This window comes from Myotis yumanensis, unplaced genomic scaffold, assembly GCF_028538775.1.
Source record: "Myotis yumanensis isolate MYYU_CA2020_CCGP unplaced genomic scaffold, mMyoYum1.0.hap1 SCAF_3, whole genome shotgun sequence".
In the NCBI taxonomy this organism is placed as follows: domain Eukaryota; kingdom Metazoa; phylum Chordata; class Mammalia; order Chiroptera; family Vespertilionidae; genus Myotis; species Myotis yumanensis.
In genome coordinates this window covers 86192729-86216546 of record NW_027223754.1, presented here as the reverse complement: position 1 = coordinate 86216546, position 23818 = coordinate 86192729, and the positions used below count along the sequence as shown (strand labels likewise).

The 23818-nt window shown below is 45.6% G+C and overlaps 1 protein-coding gene across 1 annotated transcript in view; it reads left to right on the top strand.

Moving 5' to 3' along the window:
* The window catches only part of SIAH3 (siah E3 ubiquitin protein ligase family member 3), an 85420-nt gene extending 67325 nt beyond the window's left edge, over positions 1-18095 (top strand). Inside the window, exon 2 of the mRNA XM_070407467.1 lies at positions 13550-18095. Within this exon, the coding sequence (XP_070263568.1) occupies positions 13550-14218 (669 nt within the window). The 3' untranslated portion in view covers positions 14219-18095. The remainder of the gene's footprint in view (positions 1-13549) is intronic.
* The last annotated feature ends 5723 nt before the right edge of the window (positions 18096-23818 follow it).

The window sequence follows — 23818 nt, the reverse complement described above, 5'->3', positions numbered from 1 at the left end:
CCTTGAAGTACATTGAGCTCATTATCATAGCACACACTAATAAACGTGTCCTTAGAGACACACAGTGGCTGTAATAACTTAAAGATGAATATTGGATGAATGAGTTATTAGGGACTGGCCAGACCGCTAACCTCCCAAGCCTAAGGGGTATCAATTCTCCTGCCTTTCTATATCTTCCCTCCCCCTCTCCAAAGCCTAAGATTTTTATTAAATATGTACCCAGTGACTGGGAAAGCTTTAGAGTCAATAAAACACCTGCCCCACCTCACTTATGGGGATTTACTGAGAGCTGTCAGCAGCTTTTCACGGTGGGGCTGTAGAGAAAGAAGGAGCCATTTATTTAGCCAGACATGCACCAGAGTCAGGGGTTAGCCTCCTCTAAGCCCTTCGCATGCTGTGGTACTAGTATCAGTCCTCAGCCCCTAATCTAGTCTCAGAGGGGAGCCTTCTGCCTCTAGAACCCAAGGCCTTGCTAGGCCTGCACCTTTCCAGGCACGGCTGTGGATACCTTCACTGCATTTCATCTGGTTTTCAGGCCCGGAGTCTCCTGGGAGTGTCAGCCACAACCCCTTCTAAGCCCATGTGACTCCCTCCCCCTGGATACCCAGGACCTGTCCCTGTTGTGGTTCTCATTCCCAGCCTCCGATGCCCCTAGTCGTTGGCATCACAGCAACTAGATCACTGGATGGTCAAACGAGCACATGTGAAGATGAAAGCAAAGGCTTCCTAGTGTTTGTAAGTCTCGTACAATATGCCCTTTAATACTGATCTGGAGGCAATGGCCACACCACACCCACTTTCAATTTCTTTCTTTCTTTCTTTCTTTCTTTCTTTCTTTCTTTCTTTCTTTCTTTCTTTCTTTCTTTCGTGTATAGCATGCAGTAAAAGAGCACAGATCTTCAATGTATTGTTCCATGGATACACTTATCTGTCTTCATGTATATACATATCTATATCTATATATGCAGGTATATCCATGTAGCCACCAGCTAAATCAAGAGTCAAAATATTTCTGGCCCCCCAGAGACTCCATCCTGTCTCTTCCCAGTCAATATGCCCCACACAAAGATGACCACTATGCAAACCTTCTCATCACTGCATGTTTTTAAACTTCATAAAAATAGAATTATTAAGGATGTATTCTTCTGTGTCTAGCTTTTCTTATTCAACATGTTTTTGAAAGGTATCCATGTTGCTGGGTGCAGTAGTAGTTCATTCTCTTGTTATAGGTGTATAGCATTTCACTGTGTGACTATACCACAAAGGATCCATCTAAAGAATATTTAGATGTTTTTCCCATTTTTGGTTATTATTATTTTGGTTAATCCTTCTATAAATATTCATGTATGTGTGTTCTTTTATTTCAAAATGTTCATTTTATCAGGTGTTGAATGTAACTATAAAGAGCCTGAGATTTCATTCTATTTGCAAGCTCACCCCAATTTCATGGATGATAGTGGATGACATGAGACACCTGGGTCAAAGATGAAGGGCAGTTTGTTACCTACAGCAATAGCAGTAGCCAGAGTATTTGCATTTTTGCACTCATTCCTTGGGACTCAATTCACACAGGGTATTAAAGATAGGGCTAGATGATGCCTGCACACACAATAGGTTGCATTACAGCAGGTCCATGGTTCCAGCAGTCAGACACTGTGAGAAAACCACTAGGTCAGAGTTGGGGGGAGGAGGAATGGGAATAGTCACATCAACATTCCAGTGGGATGTATACTTTACTCAGGTCCTCTAAGATAGAAAAGTTTAAGTCCCAGAGGAATTTATTCATTCATTCCATATAAAAGATTTATTGAGCTTTTTATGATACCAGATAGCATTCTAAAGACACAGCAGTGAACATAGCCAAGTTCCTATTCCCAAGAAACTTACCTTGCAGCAGGGAAGATAGTATATATATATTATTTAGTAGTCCCCCCTTATCTGTGGTTTCACTCTCTACACTTTCAGTTACCCATGGTCAACCGCGGTCCGAAATTATTAAGTGGAAAATTCCAGATATTTTGAGAGAGGTAGAAAAAGATCATATTCACATAACTTTTATTACAATATAGTATTATGGCCAGGGGCCAGAGTATGTTATTATTGTTAATATCTTACTGTACCTAATTTTTAAATTAAACTCTATCATAGGTATGTATGTACAGTAAGACCTCAGTTCTTGAACATCTCCCATCTCAAACAATTCGGTTCTCAACCAAGTTGTTCATGGAAAAATGTGTCTGTTTTCAAACAAAATTTTGGTTCTTGACTCAACAACTCTTTCATGCTGATACCTGTATGATCAGTCATGTCTCTCAGGTGACAAACAAAGGAGAGAATGTGCAAGAATAAGTCAGTTTTCTGCTAAACCTCACGTTGTTAACATCTCAGGAAATTGTTCTGTGAATATTTTCATGTCTTTTTGCTTCTGTTGCTGCTTATTATTATTAAACTAGAGGCCCAGTGCACGAATTGGTGCACAGGTGGGGTCCGACTGCCCCAGCTCCAATCAGGGTGGATGGGAGCCAGGTCTGTTAGGAGGAGGAGATGGTGGGAGGTTGGCCAGCCGACTCACCGCCATTGGGGCCCAATAAGGGCTGGGCCAGCCAGGGGGAGGGGCCGTGGTGATTGGTCAGCGGGGTCCCACCCCCGATTGGCATGTGGGGGGCCAGTTTGGAGAGGGGCTGTGGGTGGTGAGCTGGCCGGCACCACCCCCGAATGGGGTGGGGGGGGGGGCAATCAGGGGTCATTGGCAGTGGGAGGGACTGTAGGAGGTTGGCCAGCCAGCCCCACCCCAGATTGGTGTGTGGGGGGTGATTGGGGCTAGAGCTGGCTGGGGGCAGGGGCAACGGGTCAATTGGGTTGGTGGGAGCCCATTGGGGGAGGAGCTGGTAGGGGGAGGGGCCACAGGCAGTTGCCCGGCTGGCCCTTTCCCTGATCGGGGTGATGGGGGCCAATCGGGGGTGGGACCAGCCTTGGGGAGGGGCTGCGGGCAGTGGGCCGGCCAGCCCTGTCCCCAAATGGGGAGGCGGGGCCGATCAGGGGTCAGTAGCCTGGGGAGGGGCCATGGGTTGTTGGCTGGATGGCCCCACCTCCTACTGGGGTGGAGGGGGTGATCAGGGGCAGGGCCTGCTGGGGGGAAGGGCTGTGGGCCAATCAGGGTGGGAGAGGCCAATCAGGGGCGAGGCTGGCTCGGGGGAGGGGCCACGGGAGGTAGGCTAGCCAGCCTCACCCCCTGATTGGGCTGGTTCGCTGGCTGCAGTGGGTGTCATAAGGACTGGTCATTCTGGTTATTATGGTGTTCCGGTCACTGGCTTTTTATATATATAGATATGTACAATAAGTCACCATGGGTCCTAAGAAGGTTAGTGATAACAGCAAACTGAAAAGAAAAGTTGTGAGAATGATGATAGAGCTTAGAAACAAAATAATTGCAAAGTATGATAGAGGTGTTCACATGTCTGATATAGATACCCAGTACGGCATGGCAAAATTGACAATTAGCACAATTTTAAAACATAAAGAGGCCATCAAGAGTGCTGTTGCTACTAAGGGTGTGAAAGTGCTCACAAAATAATGATCACAGACAATTGAGAAAGGTTAAAATAGGGAATCATTTGAGGCTCTGGAACAAATTAATTCAATTTACATTATTTCTAATGGGAAAAAATTATTTGGTTTTTTTAACAAATTGCTTCTCAAGCAGCCATCTGGAATGAATTAAGTTAGAGAACGGAGGTTCTACTGGTATAGGAAAAGCATCTCTATATATAAAAGCCTATGCAACTGTTACAACCAAACAACCGGAACGACCGGTTGAACAGTCACTATGACGTGAACTGACCATCAGGGGGCAGATGCTCAATGCGGGAGCTGCCCCCGGTGGTCAGTGCATTCCCACAGACAACCTCTCCTGACTGGCCAACATCCTGTGGCCCCTCCCCCCTGGCCTGCAGGCCCTGATTGCCCAATCAGGGCCATGTGCCTGGGTTGGGATGGGGAACTGGGGGTGGGTGGCAGTGGACGCAGCCCCTTTCCCAGGGGAGCCGAGGACCAGCTCCCTCCTTGGGGCTGGTGGCCAACCTCCCACAATCCCTCCCCCCCAATCCCCCTGATTGGCAGGCCCCAATCGGTCCGTCGCCCGCCCATCACGGTGGCGGCATGGTGGTGAGGGAAGGAGGGGGGGGAGGGGGAAGCCACTTGCTGGTGGGGTGCCGACAGTGGCGTTGGCATCTGGCGCCCATTCCTTCCTCGCCCAGCTTGGTGACCGTCACCTCCTCTCCCGACCCCACTGGGGCCTTTGGTCCCTGATCAGCCCGGCCCCTATTGGCCTGGCCCCGATCAGCCCTGATTGCCAGCCAGGCTTAGGTACCCCACCTGTGCACGAATTTTGTGCACCAGGCCTCTAGTAGTATATATAGGGTTCAGTACTATCTGTGGTTTCAGGCATCTGTTGGGGTTCTTGGAACATGTCTCTGGTAGATAAAGAGGGACTAACTTTAGTACTGATAGATGCTATGAAGTGAAACAAAACAGGGTAAGGGGATTGGCAGGCTTTCATTTTTTAATAGGTAAGTGAAGGACAGCCTCAGATTGAAGATAATTCAGGGCAGAGACCTGAACAGAGTGTGAGAAGGAGTCATGTGGGTACCTGGTAGTGTTTTAAGCAGAGAGGACTGACAATGCAAAGGCCCTATGTCAGGTGTAGACAGTGTGTCCAAAGAATAGCAAGTGGTCAATGTGCTTACAGTAGAATGAGCGAGGGAGTGTGGGTGAAAAAAGCATGAGGCCAGAGAATTAGCCAGGGGCCAGAGGATGTTGGTTCTTAATGGCCATAATATGGCATTTGGGTTTCATTCTGAATGTGATGGAAAACCATTAAAATATTTAGTGAGAAAAGGCAAGGTGGACACGGGAAGACTAATGTATCAGTTTCTTAAGGCTGCCATACAAATTACCATAAATTTGGTGCCTCAAAATAACAGAATTTATTCTCACACAGTTCTAGAGGCCAAAATCCCAAAATCGAGGTGTTGGCATGTGCAATATGTCTTGTTCTTGTTCTTGTTCTGGTGGCTCCTGGCATTACATGGCTTATGGCCATATCACTCCAATTTCTACCACTGTCTTCACATAGCCTTTTTCTCTGTGTCTGTGGCTTCTCCTCTTCTGTCTCTTTAGAACACTTGTCATTGGGTGTAGGGCTGATCAGGAGGCTATCAACATAGTCAAGAAAGGTGATGAGAATGACTTGCTCTTGGTGGTCACAGTCAGATGCTAAGAAGTGGTTAGATTGTGTTGGTGTGACAAGTCAATAGGAAGGAGTCAATTTATTCAGCCTGTCCACAATATTTCTTGTGTACCTACCATGTTCCAAGCACTGCTGACACTAGGGATACAGTGGGAAAGAAACAGATGTAATGCTCACCCACCTGGAGCTCACATCATGGTCCAGCAGGAAAACTGGGCATTGAATAAGTGTGTTGCATATTATAAAATAAACATGTAACAGACATACCTGACCTAGTCAGAGTGAGAAACAGGGACTAGCTTAATTTATAAGATGACCAGCTTGATCAGGAGGCGTTTGAGACCATAGGACTGGCATCTGTGTAGACATCTGTATGGAACCATTTTTACAGTATGTTACCCATGGATCCTGTTTTTAAAAAGTTTTGCCCACCAAAATTTTTATTTTTCTCTTTTATCAGTGATACTCATTTCTCTCTTTTCTAAGTAATTAATACCTATATGGCCTAAAACTCAAGGCATCTGTGTGTTAACTAACCAATATCTCCTTGTTCAATTCACATAATTTTGATCAGCAGTAAAGAAACTGTGTATGCAGTGATATATCAGAGCCAAGATTTTGATACCCTTAGAGATGACATGAGACCAGCATAAGTCCTTGACTCAGTGGACAGATACAGCAATACATAGGGAATAAGCTCCTGGGCCCATTCCTAGAGTAAAAGAATCTCTCTGAAATAGTTTAACCAATTTTCATAGCTTGCAAACTATGAATTTCACCAAAGAGAAATTTCTAGCATAATGCTAATTAAGAAACTACTGGTTACACTCTGGGCAAAAAAAAACCAAAACACTAAAAACCTGGATGTGAGGGTGATCTGCCTAGGACATCTGTCACCCCATTGATCGCCAGGGCTGATTCCACTGATATGGCTGGCTAAGCCGGTGTCCATTTCCTCCCTCACTGCTCCATGGTCATCCCTCCTTAAGCTGTGGAAGAGGACAGCTTCCCACTAGAAGAGAGAACCATCTTTGGTCAAGGGTATGAGTAGCTGTGCTCCCCTGCTAGAACCTCCAAACAAGCTCTCAATGTAGGAGATGTGGGTGTTGCATGTGGCAGTTTGCCTTTCTTATGAAACAAAGAAACCAACCTAATTTCCCCAATGAAAACCTCTGCGGAATGTTAATTAGCAGCGTCTGATGTAGATCAGAAATATGGATGCTAATTCAGGCAATTGTCCGCTATCTCTGGAATGTGGCCTTTCTAATCAAATAGGTGATCACCTCAAAGTGTGAATTTCTGATTAGGGAATTGATAACCCCTAGAGTGTAGGTTAAAAATGTACACATTTATATCACATTCTCTCCTCTAAAGTAGTTTAAAGAAAATTATAGATATCTTCTTGCTGTCCACATGAAGTCCTCATCCATCTGTGAACCAAGTATAACTAAGTTTGAGAGAAAGGAGTGCAAGATACACTTTCTAATGAGGATGTTCTATCCCAGGTGATAAAAGCCATTGTTTTCTATCTCACCTTAACTTATTTCTTAACTGTTTAGAAGCCTTTCGGAGTCCTTCTGCGTTTTGTAGGCACACGTACAATCATTTTAGGTTTTGAGAAAGAGAGGTGGGGCCTGTTCACTGTGTCCACTCCAGGAAGGTGGAGTGAGCAACACTCGGCCTTCAGCCTTAGCTGTCCTTCCCAGAAACACTGAGGATTTTTCTAACACTACCAAGTGGAGCCTGGGAGCAGTTACAATTATTCTCCGTCGACCTGATTCTCAACTTGATTCAGGCCTTGACTTTATCCCACTTTTTGGCCCTGAAATGGTACCCCACACACTTGCTCTTCCTCTCTGTGTGTAAAATGCATCCATAGCATCGCTGCCTTTACCCTTTTATCTTAGCACTGAAAACCCCAGTTAATTAACTCTCACAAATAAGGCCCAAGAAAACTCAGAACAAATGTCCTTTATTTGACATTGGGTGCAAAATCCTCCTTCAGCTGGAATGCATTAGCATGGCCATGTTCCTGGAAACCAGTGGAAGGGCAAAGCTGACCGCTAAGTATTGGGAGCAGACACTGGAGAAAGGGTCACGTGATTTTCCAGGGCAGGTTTCACCTTTGGACGCCAGGATTTGGAGGGATAGCCATTACCAACCGTAGGAGTGTGGCTGATCAAATTAAGGAAGTGTTTTTAAATTCAATTACACCCTCAGTGGAAATGGTCTCACTAATGCTTGGGGAAAGAATTATATGCAGTCCATAAAGCCTAACATTTTTAAACCCAATTTTGTACAATGTTCTAAAGGTTAATTCAAGATCTTTCTTCCAAATGGAAAGTTAAATACAGCCAATGGAAGGAAGGCATCTGTGGACTGACTGGGGTTTATCAGCCTGTAAGAGTTCATTAATTTTAATTAGCGTAATCACTAATGTTGCACTAACAGTTTAGTAAAGAAAAGTAATTACTCACACATCCACTGTACTAGATGGAAAGATTAGAATTCACTTTCCAAAACGATTAGCATTTTGCCAATTAAAAGAATTCCTTCTCCCTGCCAGCAGCCCTGTGACCTCACTCACCCAAAGATCACTTAAATGAAACATATTTAGCATCAGAAAATGGAGCAGGAAGAAGTGAAGAATAAGGCTGTTTTTATTCTTAGCATCTTCCTGGGGCGCAGAAAGCACAGGGTTCTCCATGAGTTTATAATGTCTCGCTCTATTTGCACAGTCATTGACTTCCGTCACTTTAGATTACACCCCTGCTGCTCTGTTACCCGGCAGCAATTAAAAAATGAAAAGGCTAGTGGAAGTTGAGGCCGAACAGAAGCAATGGGACAGCCTAAGTGCAATGCCCTTTGCTAGGGTCCAATGATTGAACCAGTGTGGGGATTTGGTGGCTGGCCCCACCCTGAGCACCAGCTTAGAGCAGGCCCTGCTGGGGCTGCCTGCAGGAGCTCCCTAAAGCATGAAGTTGTATCTCTTGGGCCCCCCTACTGACTTCTACCAGGACTGGGTGCCACCTTGGTGCCTCAGTTCAGCTTATAAGTCTTGGGCAATATGGTCCGACTGCTCTCCAGCACCACGGCCCAGCTCCTCTCCATCCCCACCAGGCCCTCCATCTGCTAGCTACTTGGAACTTGTCTTTTCTTAACTATCCCATGTTCTTTTAAACCCGGCTCCTTCTAACCTGCTATCCATCTTGTCAGCAAACCCTTTGCCTGTTCTGTTAGAGCATTCATCATTCATGCTTTGCCCAGGGTAAATGTCACTTTGCACTGACTGGAATAGCTACCTCCCCCATTTTCAGTCAGAGTCCCCACTGCATCCTGCATTTTTGTATTCTATTCTATGATTTATACTTGGGGAAAGAATTATATGCAGTCCATAAAGCCTAACATTAGGAGGCTTTGGAGCTACTGGGGCAGGTACAAGGATCTTATTCTGCTCAGCATTCTCAGCCTGTTGTAAATGGTAGGTGGTGTATACACATTTGTCGAATGGCCAAGTGCATTGTAGGTAGGAATTCTACCCTTCCCACCTCTTCCCTCAGCCTCATCAAATCTCAGCCTAGGAGGGAAAGCTTAGTCAGATCAGCAAACATCACAGAGGATGGAATGGAGACATTTGCATAACAGGTGGGCATTCCCGCTTCACCTGAGCACCTCAGCCAGCACCACTTCCAAAGGGAGCCGACCCTTGTTGAGTGCATCTCTGGGCTCTGCTTGGGTTCTGCCAATGGGAAACCCTGGCAAGAATTTGGAGGCTGGGGAAAAAGGGAGATCTAGGTATTTCTTTCCCACTCCTCCTTGCTTTGATTTCACATCTCAAAGGTTAGCTACACAGAACAGGATGGAGAAGATGGAAAAGGGATCTGGAAAAGGACATGCTGAAAATAATTCACCCAGAGATTGTTTCTGAGATGGGAATTTCAGAATGTTTGTCATCATGGCTCAGCTTTGGGAGAGGAGGCCCTGGGTCTAGTGCACTGTTGGGGTCTCCAGACCCTCATGTTGGCCTGTTCTCAGCCCAGAATACTGCCCAGGGGCAAAGATCAGCTCACCAGGATAGACACAAGTAGGCAGGGACTGAGGCAGAAGGCTGCCAAGTCTTTACCCAAAAGTACATCTATATGGAAATGCTCTCTTGATGTAATACTTGATATGGTTTTAAAGCTGTTTAACAGGTATTATTTCATTTAATTCCCTAATAACCCTTTGAGATAAATATTTTACTGATGGGAAAACTGACTTAGTCAACACTGCTGGACAAGTAAACTGTGAAAGAAAACAACAACCGGAGTCTACTGATATTCAGGCTGTGATCTTCCTGGTCTATGATCTATATCATCTTTAACTGATCTGGGCTCCATTCCCAGCTGTACCCCTTATAAGTTGTGTGACCTTGGTCATGTGACTCAACCTCTCTGTATATCAGTTTCTTCATCAATAAGACAAGCACAATATGTTTCTTTCCTGATTTTTGTAAAGACTAAGTGAGAGAGAGGGGCCTCTCAGAGGCTGGGAGAGGAAGCTACGTTTGGGGTTTTCCACAGGAAGCCAAGACCAGACCTTCTGCAGGGCCTGGTGGAAGGACCTGGGAGGGGCCCTCAAACCTGACTAATGGAGTGTGTGAGCCCTGGGCTTATATAATCACAACTAATAGGAGGAACCTCTGACCCCCACCCTCACCCACTGACTAAATGGTACATGCCACCAGCAGGCAGGTGGAAACTAAGCCAGATTTTTATTTATTTTTATTATTTTATTTTTTTATTACAGTTTACATTCAACACTGTTTTGTAATAGCATTAGATGTACAACACAGTAGATAGACATTCATATAGGTCAGCAATGTTCAACCGGTGTGCCCCAAGAATTTTTAAAACATGCAACTATTTAGTCAGGGGTACTGACCTCTTTTTCCTTACATTGTCAAATTTTAAAAAAAAATGACAATAGCCAACACAACACTAGCCATCCAGTATGAATGAATCAAAATTATGCCTATTTTATTTTTGTTAGATCGGCAAAAATATATGTTTTGGTGTGCTGCAGAATTTTAGTAATTAGTTTATGTGTGCCATGAGATGAAAATGGATGGTACAGGTTACACAGTGTTCCCTCCGATAATTCAAGTGCCCACCTGGGTCCATCGATAGTTATTACAATACTAGAGGCCCAGTGCATGAAAATTCATGCACTGAAGGGGGAGTCCCTCAGCCCAGCCTGCCCCTCTCACAGTCTGGGAGCCCTCAGGGGTGGGAGGTAACCCAGCAATCAGGGGAAGGCGACGCCCCCATCACAGCTCTGCTGCTGCCACTGCTGGCACCACAAGCCTCAGCCGGCCCTGGTTACCAGAGCCTCAGGCAGCCCTGGGTGGCTGGGCAGCCTACATTCAAGGCTTTCCTGCGCCTTGGGCTGGCCCTGGGTGGCTGGGAAGCCACCATCCCAGGCTTGCCTGCACCTCGGGCCTGCCCTAGGCGGCTGGGGGGCTGAGGGCGGGTCTGGCCACACCGTGTGCCTGCCACCCCCCGGCGGGGCTGAAAGGACTGGGTGCCTCCATCTTGTGGCTATGGGCAACACCATCTTTGTGATGGTGAGACGGTCAATTTGCATATTCCCTCTTTATTAGATAGGATTGTTAACTATATTCCCTATTCTTTCTTTATTTTTTAATGTTTTTAATTGATTTTAGAGAGAAGAGAGAGGGAGAGAGAGAAACATTGATTGGTTGCCTCCTGTATGCACCCTGACCAGGGATCAAACCCACACCCAGGCATGTGCCCTGACTGGGAATCGAACCAGCAACTTTTCAGTGCATGCAACAGTGCTCAACCAATTGAGCCACATTGACCAGGGCTATATTCCCTATTCTTTACCTTATATCCCCATGCCTATTTTGTAACGATTTAGTACTTCTTAATCCCATCACCTTATTTTACCCTGCCCAACCCCTCCACACACACACACTCTTCCCTTAACACCCCTCCCCTCTGGAATCCATCAGTTTGTTCTCTGTATCTATAAGTCTGTTTCAATTTTGTTTGTTCATTTATTTTGCTCTTTAGCTTCCACGTGTACTAGTAAGTGATATCATATGGTATTTGTCTTTCTCTATCTGGCAGAACTAAGCCAGATTTAATTTTATTTTTTCTAAAAAAGGAAATTGGTCTTTTCTATGAAAAATTAAATGAAATAATTATGCAAAAAAAATACCTACTTTCCACAGTTAGTAACACTTAGTAAATGCTACATACTATTTTCTTCCCTATATTTAACACTAATGGGTAAGTGTTAGGAGGATTCTTGGACACAGCCTGTTCCTTCCTGGGCCTGGTGGGTATGCAGGTTGGTGACAGCAGTAGCTGCCCCCCAGGGACAGGGCAGGAGCACCGTAGCTCACTCTCTGGGTTGGCAGCATTGCCCCGGGAGACGCAGAAACTGGCAGCTGGGCGAACAACTGGAGGCAGAGCTAGTCGGCCCCACTTGCCTGTAGGTCACCTCCACCACCAGGGTGGCCATCCCAGCACACGTGTGTGTGTGTGTGTGTGTGTGTGCCCACTGCATGCCCTAATGAAAGGGGAGCTAGCTAGGCCTCAGCTGTTCGCCACACTCTGGGTCCAGGGAGACAAACGTGGACAGCAGTGGTGGTGAGTGTGAAAAAGACCTGTGCCCTCGTCCTCTACACACCAAAGCCCGGTGAGGAGGCAAGTGTCCACAGGCACCGGAAGTGCAGAAAGAGCTTGGAGAACGAGGGCAGAAGACGCTCTCTCCCTCATGGCAGCCCAGGGAAAGGCAGCCATGTGACAGCCTCCTACTTGGAGCCCCCTGCCCGCAGAGCTGCCACCTCCATTCAGCAGCCTAGGTCCTGCAGGCTAATTAAGTTAATAAAAAAGAACTAAAGGAATGGAGGAGGGAGCTGGAGGAGGGGTGGGGGATGCTGCTGTGCTCAGAGTTAGGAGGTGTGAAAAATGAATCTATCTTTCAATTACCAGCTTTGTAACCCCAGGCACATTACTACAGGAGGCCTGTTTCTTCACCTGAAAAATATGAATCACAGTCCTCGTGTCACAGGGAGGACCCTTGTGAAAACCAAAATTATCATATGCACACTAATATCTGCACTACCCACACCAAGAAACATGCTGTTTATTTTGCTCATGGCTGTGCTCCTAGCCCCGCAGGGCTTGGCCATAGCAGGTGCTCAATAAATGTTTACTCAGACCTGAGCAGAAGGTACCGTCACAGCTCCCGGTGTTTTTAAGGGCATTTTGAGGGGTATACTATGAGGAACAAAAGGTTAGGAGAGCCTGAGGGTGGAGGCTGCCTGGTGAAGAGAGTCTGGGAAGCTGCTCCCCACAGTGAACCTGGAACAGAGCAGAAGTGTGCCTGGGGGCAAAGTCCCAGGGGTCCCAGGAGTCCCAGGTGAGGCTTCCTCTCTGGGCACCTTGTCCAGTTGCATAGGACCAGCTCTGTGTCCCACCAGGTACCTGGGAATCCATGAGGAGGGCACCCAAAACAGCACAACCCCTGACAGCACTGGAAGGACAAATGGGAACTTTCCAAAATTTTGTTTTAAAAATACTAGCAATAATAAAATAGGGGGGAATAATCCATTGACCTCCAGTGCCTGCACATAAATATCGACAGTATCAAAAAAGCAAAAAGAAAGGTGTTTTTTTGTTGTTGTTGTTTTCTACAACAAATGACCATCATACTGCATGTTCAAGAGAAAATTTCCTATTTGTTTGAGTATCTTATTAAAGAATCAGAAAGGCATAACTAGTGCATTTTTTTGGACTGGGTTTGCAGAATCTCAATCACGCAAAGCATTCACCGTATCCCTCATTTTTCTTTTTAAACTTTAAAAAATGTTCCATTAGATTTGGAAGATGTCTTCTTGTGGGAGGAATCTTTTGAAGGACCTTCTATTTTTTAATTGGGTGAATTTAGGTTTTATACTGACATGAAATGACAGAAGGGACTTACAATATTTCAGCATCTAAATTTAGCAAAACATTCAAAACAATTTTGTCTCAAAATATTTGTCAAAACAGATAATGAAAGTGTTGGCAAGGATGCAGAGACATTGGAATTCCTTTACATGCTGATGGGAGTGTAAAATGGTGCTGCCACTTTGGAAAACAGCCCAGCAGTTCTCATTTTTTAAGAAATAAAGTTTTCTCTCCCTGCACTGGAGACTCTGCTTGTAACACTTCGAACACCAGGGGAGTCTCAGCCAGGCTGGGAGACTGACGTCACCCAACTAACATCCTTCTCTTTGTCCTACAGTATGTGTCCAGCTGTCGCGCCGTCACTCAGAGTGCACCAGAGCAAGGCGGCTGCCCCCATCACCACCTCACCCACCACCACCGCCACCACCACGCCCACCACCACCCCCGCCACCACGCCCACCCTCACCACCTCCGCCACCAGCAGGCAGAGCTGCGTGCCCCCCAGGTGACGCCCTGCCTGTGCCCCCTGTTCTCCTGCCAGTGGGAAGGCCACTTGGAGGTGGTGGTGTCCCACCTGCGGCAGACGCACAGAGTGGATATCCTGCAGGGAGCTGAGATCGTCTTCCTGGCCACGGACATGCACCTCCCGGCCCCGGCTGACTGGATCATCATGCACTCCTGCCTCGGCCACCACTTTCTGCTGGTGCTCAGGAAACAGGAGAGGCATGAAGGGCACCCCCAGTTCTTTGCCACCATGATGCTGATTGGGACCCCCACCCAGGCCGACTGCTTCACCTACCGCCTGGAGCTCAACAGAAACCATCGGCGTCTCAAATGGGAGGCCACCCCCAGGTCTGTCCTTGAGTGTGTGGACTCGGTGATCACTGATGGGGACTGCCTCGTCCTCAACACCTCGCTGGCGCAGCTCTTCTCTGACAATGGCAGCCTTGCCATCGGAATCGCTATCACTGCGACAGAGGTCTGCTCCTCAGAAGCCGAGATGTGAAGTGAGAGGCCACCGGAGGCTCACACACAGCCACCCTCCTCCAAGAAACTCTGCTTGTGCCCTTCGGATCTCGAGATTCCAGGACTCCACACTCCTTTTTATTCTTCTTCCTTCACCACCCTCCCTTCCTTCCTTCTTTCTTTTCTTATTTTGTCTCAGGTACTTAGTGGTATCTAGTATTTGTCTGCCTTGGGCATTATATTATGTAAACATCCTGTGATTCAAGATCTTGGTGAAATGTTTGTCCTGATTAGTTGGAATAGTTTTACAGAACATTTTTAATTAATTCAATCAGAATGATTATTATCACCCCCCACCCCCTACCCCCCAATTCCCTTCTCCATGGCTTCCAAAATGAGCAAAATTCACTGAGACCACGAAGCAGACTGTTGGGGTTGAAAAGAGACTTGGTATCCAAACCATTTCTTCCTTCTCTTTTCAGTCTATTTCAGGGCCAGCTAACTCTGAAGTGTGTGAGAACAGCAGGTTGGGAAGGGGACCTGGCCAGTTCGGAGATATATTTCAGACCAAGCAGACACAACCTCAGGGGCAGAGCTGTGCTGCTGGATGTGAGGGGATGGTGTCTCCTCAGAAGGCCAGGCAGGGCCCAGGGCTGGAGGCGCCATCACACAATGAGTCTTCTGGTTGGTCCCAGGGCTCAGGGGAGGGGCAGACATTGAGCCCTCTTTGGCAGGCTGCTGTGGGCTTGCTCTCGGCCTGTGCCATCTTTTCCTGCTCTGGAATCAAAGTCCTCATATTTCTGGTGCTTTCTTGAAAACCTTTTTGCCCTCCTCTGAGCAAGTAGTAAAATAAAATGGGCAAAATGTGGGGAAAGAGAAGCAGCTGAAAAAAACACGGATAAAATTAATCTCCCACCTCTGGGAGGGTGTTCTCTACTCAGAGTGTTTTATTATCAAGTTAAAAATCCATCAGTCCTTTCACTAGCTTGGAGCACTTTTCTGTCACACAAAGAACCCCCTGTGCTCTTGGAACCTTATAAACCAGAAGCACAGCTCACCATCAGATAGGAGGAGCTTGGAATCTGTGCCCAGATCCTTGGACCTGGAGGGCTGGCCCAGGTCCTCATACATCAGGGAGGGTCCTCTTTCCTTTCCTTACTTTCCAAATTGCTTCGAGGGCCCCATTCAGTGCACAGATGTTATCACTGATCAAGTGTGCATTCGGCACCCTGCTGCAGTGTGACTGAAATCCATGTTGCCTCTAGGTAGATGGCTTTCTCTTTTTTGGTTGTTAGAACAATTTGTCAACATCTTATTGAAATCTCTCATATATTTGAAGAAAATAGCATGTTTAGTCAACTTGGTCTCTTCTGTTCAAGGTGGAATATCTGTAATCTTTCCCCGAAGGCCCTCTTCTCCCTCCTTTTTGTCATTTTTGTGCTCCCCTTGGCCACTCTCCAGTCACTGAAGAAGCATGGCGCCAAACCCCACACAATGCTCATCAGAACCTAGTGGGCCTTTCGCCAACCAATGCTGCTCTCTGCTTCACTCCCTCACCCCAGCCCCTTGGCTGGATCCTGGCAGGCCTCCAAGTGAGTACTTAGTTTCAGGCAGCTTGCCCTGGCTGGCCACCAGCAATCTTTTCCCCACCAAAAATAATCAGCCCTGAAACACAACACCCTTCCCTTAATGACCAGGTAATCCTCTAGCCACCTGTCTCACCAACCCACACCGCAAGCACCTGAAGGGTGGTGCCAGTCAACAGAAGATTTAATCACGAAGCCCCTCTAGTCACACAGTGATGGCGAGGACCCTGGGGCTGAGGTTTCCTTCTTTTAGAGCCGTAAGGGGACCAATAAATATTGTGTCACTGACTGAGATAAGCATCAGATTACAACCTCCTTTCTCTTAGCTTAGTCAGAACATCCTACCAGGGCACCAGTGCCCCCCTCAGACCATACAGATGGTCAAGAATGGAAGCAAACTGGGGTCAGTTGATCAGCACTGGAGAGACTGGCTCACCTGGCTCCTTGCTTTCTTCCCAGGCCCTCACCTGGAACCTAAGACCTCCTTGGCTGCAAGTCTTCTCCCTCTGGAAGCCACAGTTCCTCCCTGGTTTCTGCTACTCAACTGCTTTTATAGCATTTGTGTAGCATCACAGGTGCCCAGATGAATAGATAAACAAAACCTCAGTTAGAGCATAATTAGTGTTCATGGAGCCTTAGGACTCCTGCAAACATTACCTCTGCCTTCTTGTTGTGCCAAGTTACCTGAGCCAAATGGGAATAACTTCACATTATTGCTATTGCTCACAAGGCTGTATTATGAATAAGTGATCCTAGCTAGGAACTGGTATTTTTGATTACTAGAAACTTTTAGCATAAAGGGTAGAAATGCGTTATTTTCATCCATCTATGGTGCTGTCAAGAAGGCCTGCTCTCCATATCCACATGTGAAGAATGGAAACAAAAGGAGCCAACTGAAAACAATGACAGAGACAAGAGATTTGTTCCAAGAATAGGGACAGAGATTGGTACCAACAAAGCACATTGTGTTGAGCTTTACAGTCATAAAGGGCTCCCTCATTTGAGTCTCAGGTTAATCCTCATTAGTATCTTCAGTATCCTAAAAAAATAAAGGTTCAGAGACGTTAGAGACATTAAATGACCTTTCCAAAGTCACATATCAAGTGGTTGGGACCATGATTAGAACCCGGTAAATCAACAGCAAACTTGGTGTTCCTTCAATAGGAAGTCTGACCCAAAATATTCAGCAATGTTCCCACCTCATCAGTGGGATGTGGGCCTGAGGGTCAACTGGGTCTTGGTCCTGGGATACTTGGGGAAGCAGACAGACAGATTTGCTTTTAGAGGCATCTCAGCTTGAAGAACTGGTCAACTTGGAAGTGGGGGAGAGGGGAGGATGGAAGGGCGTTTGAGGTGTGTGGGAACCCTCATGTATCTGATCACCCACTCCAGGCTCCTCATTCTTAGACTCCCAGAGCCCTGGGAACTGGTTGCCTCATTCCATTCCATTCAGGTGCTGCGGAGTATTTGCATTTTAAAAGCAGGCCTGGGGAGAAGGCAGCATTTAACAGCAAGAAGTGAGTCACCAGTATTTGAACTTTAGGCACCTGTGAGGGCAATTATTTCAGGAGGTGTGGAGAGAAGGACACTTCTGCTCCTGCAGCTGACCCTACATAAATGGTTGTTGCAGAAATGAAGGTCAGGCTACACAAAGAAGATTGTCTTTAACAATCAATCTCTGTGTGATCTTGCACCTGAGATAGATCCTATCATTGCAACTACTGTGGACAGTTTAGAAATAGATCAGGTTAATAATAATAGTAATACTCATGGCTACCATTTATTGAGGGTTTACTATGTGACCCAGTGGGCTAACTACTTAGGGTATATTATTATCTCATTTAATTCCCATAACAACCTTATGAAGCAAGTACATTATTGTACCCACAAGAAACTTAAGCTAAGAGAGGTTAGACACTTGTTTAAGATTGCAAAGCTAACAAATGATAGAGCTGAGCTTGAATCCCAGTACGTCTAGCTCCAATGTCCAGGCTTCTGACCAATACCAACTATGTCATTTAAATGAATTCATGGACCAAGGCTAAGAAGGATCTTAAAGTCTGAATGGCATAGAGGCCTTTTGTACTTTAATACTAAATGTGCCCTTTTATTTCTCCTTTTTCTCCCTCTTTCCCCAGCCCAAGACAGAGTGGTGTGCTAAAGGTGGCTTGTATACCAGTTGTTAAATTTTTAAAAGACTTTTATGAGACAAATGTTAAACACAGCCATTATTAAAAATTAAATTGTATAAATTTGCAATTAAATAAGTTATTAAACAAAAATAATACTCAAAACTCTCCACTTCCTAATTATTTCACTACTTTTTATTTTCTGTGCTCTAGAGGTTATTTCCATCTATCATAACTATATGGTGAGCACACTATATAATGATGTCCTACAGCACATCTCCCAATTCCACATTTAGTGACATGGCTTGAAATTGACCTTGGGGGTAGTATTTATACCATGGAAATTGGCAAGTGTTTTTAACTAGGCTTTTACCTCTCAGAGATCTAGTCTTTAAACAGTAACCAGCACACCACTACCTAGACAACTCTGATATACACGGGACTTTAAATGATGAAGCGAGATCCTGGTGGTCACACTGACAGGGGCACAGTTGACAGGCAAGGCAGTGAAACAGAAAATTATTGGGAAAATACAAACTGTTCTGCCGAAGAGACTGAGGCTTCTAAGTTGCTTCAAGAGCATTCCCTGCCCTATTCCAGACCCTTCTCTGTTGCTGTTAGTGTGGGAAGTTTTATTCAATGACTTTCACAGAAATATCATGGCCCCACAAACCAGCCTATTGGCCATCCCAATCCAAAAAGTAAAACCAGACTCTACAACACTGGTATCTCCTATTACTTGTTCTTATAGGTCATCTTTCCTATCTCTACATGTAGACCAAAACACAATCTAAAGAAATATTTTTAAATTAGAGATTGGAAATATCCAACACCTGAGAAGGGCAAAGTGAGCAGTGGTTTCAAACATCACATAAAATCTGGAACCACCAAAATAGGACCCTTACATAGCACCAAGCTGAGAGACAGGAAAGGGAATGAATCAAGAAATGAGTTCCATGAAGAACAGAGCACAGCATCTTACCTTTCTACTCTGGCTGCTTCACTTCATTGCAACCCAAAAAGGACCCTGTTCATAGTCCATAGCCCAGAGCAATACTCTTTCTAAATTAAGGGCGTGGTTCCCACTAGGATAAAAGTCACAGGAAACTGCAGCCCGAGTGCCTTGAAACAGGCAGAATCTCCAAGCTCAATAGTGAGTCAGTTACTCTGATCCCAGTGGTTTCAATGTAAGGGAGGGAAGAGGTGAGGCTTGTTGAAGCTTCCACTTGGATCCAATTTCTGATGGAAGGGGAAGGGACTATGGGCTAGACATCAAAGAATTATGCTCTGATTAAAGTTCAGCTGTAAATATATTGAAGTTCAGCTATAAATAGCATCAAGAGTAAGAGCAGAGTCACCTAGTGGATTGTTAAACCTTCAGATTATTTGTTCGAAACATTTCCTTAAAGAATTGGTGAGTTCTCCATTGTGTTAAACTGGAGAATGGCCAGTCAAGACAAACAATGAAAAGAGGTCCAAGAGACCTGTTGCAGATAAGCACTGATTTTTCCCCCCAAAGCAGGTTATCCCATGGGTTGCCTACATGGGTTAGTTTGTCTTTTCCAATATTGTGTGGAAATATTTTGCCTTGTGTGCTAGTCTATAAATACTCCTCTCTCCTTTTTAACCTGTTTTTAAAGTTATTGAGATAAGGAAGAGAAAGGTAATCAAGAATCATTTTACTTAACCTAAATTGATGTACATTTAATTTTCTAGACTCTCTTATGATGTCAAAGACAAGAAGAAGCAAACTGAGAATACTACTTTATCTCTACCCTGTCTCCCATGAGAAATGCCATTAAATTGCATTTGATATTGTTTCCTTGAACCCTTCAGAGTGGCTCTAGGTTATTGTTGCTTTTTTTCCTTCCCCATAGGCTACTGTGCAATATGAGAGAATAGAAATGAAACGCTACAAGGGAGAGTACAATTATCAGAGATTTGCCAGCTGCCACATTTGACTTATGTTTCATTATCTCCCTCCCCTTTTCACTTTGCCTCCATTTTAAAGTTATAATTGGATGTAGGAAAGAAAGTGCTACTGGAGGTGAATAAAAGCCCTAGCAACTAATTTGCTCCCAATACTTTTTCAGCATATGGTGCAAACCACTGGATTGCAAAGAAAGAAACAGGCCATCACTCCCAGCCCCCCTTCCTCCCTGTGCCCCTTATCTCAGCTGTCCCCTGCCTCTTCCAGATGACAGTGTCTCTGAAATTTACTTCTAGGCCTATCAGATCAGTTGTCAAGGGAGCCTTCATGGTTTAATTCTTTAATTTCAGGCTACTGTTACTTACTGGCAAGATCAGGATTGAGCAAGAGTTCTAATCCTATTGCCTGTCAATTCCTTTTAACCTCTATCTTCTTCCCTACCTTCTTCTTCCCCAGCCTGTTTCCTGCTTTCACAAAGGCTTATAGAGAATGTCTTGAATTGATCTGAGCGATCAAAACTGACCGAATGGCCAGCATGAATATTCATGAGCCAGGTTAGTTTTCAGGCCATGTCCTCTTTGGGGACAATTCTGAACCCTACAGTGTCTCAGATATTTGCTCTTCCCTTCAAAATACCCGCAAAGATGTGCAGTGAGGTTGCCAGTGCTAGAGAGAGACTCCACGGGAGGGAGGGAGAAACTGACCTCCCGCAGTTCGGCAGGGGAGGGCGGCCAAGTCCAGGCTCCGCTCTGAAATCTAGAGTTTCAGTTCCCAGACGTTAGTGTATTTAAGCATTATCTGGAGAACTCGATTTCTGGGCCCCAGAACCAGAGATTCTGATTCAGGAGATCTGGGGTAGAATCAGGATTCTGCTGTAGGTGTTTGGCTGACCATTAGATTCTCAGACCCAGAGCTGAACACACTGGTGAGAAAAGGGATCACAGAAAACAAAGGAGCAAATAAAGTCACCTGAAGAAGAGAGCTGATCCTTCTGCAAGAGGGAGGAAGGCGGGAAAGGAGGTGAGGGAAGTGGGCACAGTCACATTCTGATGGAGCAGGAAATGGAGTTCCCAAAGGATAGCAGAGGTGAGTTGAGCAGAAGTTTCCTACAACCAAGCGGTAGAGAGAACTCTTCCTCGTCACTTGGGGCTGGAGGGCATCAGTGGGCAGATACCACCCAGGACCAGGGCTGGCTGACAGAGGCCCCTGTGGAATGCTCCCCACTGCTAAGTGCCACACAGTGACAAGCCTGCAGCCTGGTGCGGCTGAAGAGACTGCATAAGTCTTCCCTGTGAGTACAGAAGGGGCTCATCCTGCAAATCCTTGCCAGATGAGGATGATAATTCATTTTTCAATCTCTGCCCCAGCCCCGTCAGGGAGTTACCTACCAAATCCCCAGGGAGGCATTTATTTCCCTGAAAATCTCCCCAGAATCGCTGAGCGAGGAGCATGTTTTAGGGCCCTCAGTGGGGACTGTGAATTATCAGGCAGCTTTCCCAGCAGCTCAGAGCTAAGCCCCACATAAGCCTTGCCTACTGGGTGAGAGAGAAGGAAATCACTAAATTAGTCTCTTATCAGCCTGGAGGTAGACAAGATATACTCTGCACACCCTCTGCAAGGGGCAGGTGGGAAGAGCAGCTGCTAAGGATCAAAGTGGGAGCACAGATTACCACCCAGCTAGGAAATCATTGAATTTTCTATTCTCTCTGCCTCTGCCTGGGTTTCAATTCTAGTTTCATTAACACACAAGGGGTAGACATTTCTTGATTTTTATATCTCACTTGACATACAATTTTGGGAATTGCAGATTTGAAAATGAAACACAAATAAACAGAACGTTAAGCACCCCAATGCATCAAAATGCTTTCAGATAATTTAAAAGGTGAGCTCACCACCTATCTTGTCCTGCTTCCTGCAAACCATGACAGAAGGTCTAGGCCCATCAACGAAACTCAAAGAAGGTCTCCTGAAAGTCTGTGTCCAGTTCCTAAACATCCAGCTCTGCCCTGACTAAAGATACTGTAGAAAAGAGGAATCAGAAAAGCCGTTTCTGCTGGGGCTGGTTTAGAGAAGAGGCCACACCCTGTGGGTCAGACTCAGCTGGGGAATGGGCCCTGGAGGGGAGAAAGTAGAGAACAGGCCTATTCAATTTGAATTTCAGATAAACAACAGCAACAAAAAATGTTTAGCATACAGGTATCTTGTGAAAAATTTGGGACATAGTTATACTACAAAAGTATTTCTTGTGGGTGTCTTGTATTTGCTAAATCTGGCAAACTTAGGAGGCAAGAATCCATAAAGTACATTCATTTATTTTTATTTTAAAGAGAGGAAGGGGGAGGGAAGAAAAGAGAGAGAAACATTGACTGGTTGCCTCCCTCATGCCCCAGAATGGGGATCTAACCCACTACCTGGGTATGTGCCCTGAGCCGGAATTGAACCCGCCACCTTCTGGTGTATGGGTCACTCCAACCAACTAAACCACACTGGCCAGGGCAAAGTGCATTCATGTTATTATGGGTGCAGGTTGATTCCCACAGCAATCACTCAGGAGGGAGGGTTCCCCCTTTCTAACTCTGCCCCCAACCTGGGGAACCAAGAATATGTCTAATTCCCTCTGGTCACAGGGCTGGTGGGATCATGTTCCTTAGGCCCCACGGCCACACCCATGCTGGGCCTGTTTTATGGGTGGACAATGTTTGGCTGGAACTTGCCTCTGCTTTAAAACAAGACCAAAATAGCTTTAGATCCCAGAGTCTCAGAGGCACTTAGGCAGAAGGTAGTCAAGGCAATTTAGAAATAGTCCCAAGTCTCTGTGTTCCACCGAGAAGAATGCTTCAGGAAGGATGTCTGGGTGCCTTTATCTTGAGTAGTAACGTTTTCTTGCATGGCCACTGTATGCTGGGGTTGCTGAAGAACACAAAGCGGAGAGGAGACCAGGTCCCTTCCCCTCAGGAATTTCTCAGTGAACTCAAGGAGACAAAACAAATGTACTCACATCGGCATCAAGAAACTGTCAAGCACCCAGCAGTTCCCACGCAGCAGCCCAGTAGCTGAAGTTGGACTTGGCCAGTAAGAAAACAATGAGCCCAAATGTACTTAGCTTAGTATTTACAGCAATAAGAACATTTTGGTGCAGGTTCCCTGAGCCCCGATTCTAATAGGATGATATAATGAGGGCGAGGCATTGCCTGTGCACAAAGTAGGTGTTGCATTGAAGGAGATTAGGAGACTGATCTTATAAGGGGTTGCTTACCATCTTCTCTAGGGAGAGGGAGTGTTTGGGGTTATTTTAACCCTGGATTATAAGCCAATCTTCCTGAGAAGGGACTACCTCTATCTTTACTATCCAGAAATGCAAATAAATTTGCTCTAAAATGAGTCTCAGTCTCCATGCTTATATTAACATTCCTGAAAAGATAGTTCTGAAGCAAATTAGGTTGTTCATGCTTATATGTGTAGACACATGAGAGATCCATGGACAATTGTCTACCAACGACAATCGTCATAGCATCAGGATTAAAGTTTATGTAATACAGAGTTATATAATACAGTCTTACATAATACAGAGTTAAAAAATGATTAACTGACATGGTTTGATGAAGAACTTGATGTCAGCTGATATAGGAATTAAAGAATATTTCATAGCCCTGTCCAGGTGACTCAGTTGCTTGGAGTGTTGTCCTGCACACAGAAAGGTGACAGGCTCGATTCTGGGTCAGGACACATACCTAGGTTGCAGGTTCGATCCTCAGGCAGGGCGCATACAGGAAGCAACTGAACAATGTTTTTCTCTCACATTGATGTTTCTCTCTCTCTCTCTCTCTCTCTCTCTCTCTCTCTCTCTCTCCCCCTCCCTCCCTCTCTCCTTTTCTCCTTTCCTCCTTCCCTCCCTCCATCTCCCCCTTCCTCTCTAAAATCAATAAAAAACATATCCTTGGGTGATGATTAAATAAGAGAAGAATGCTTCATAGAGAAAAAACCTGAGATTGTTC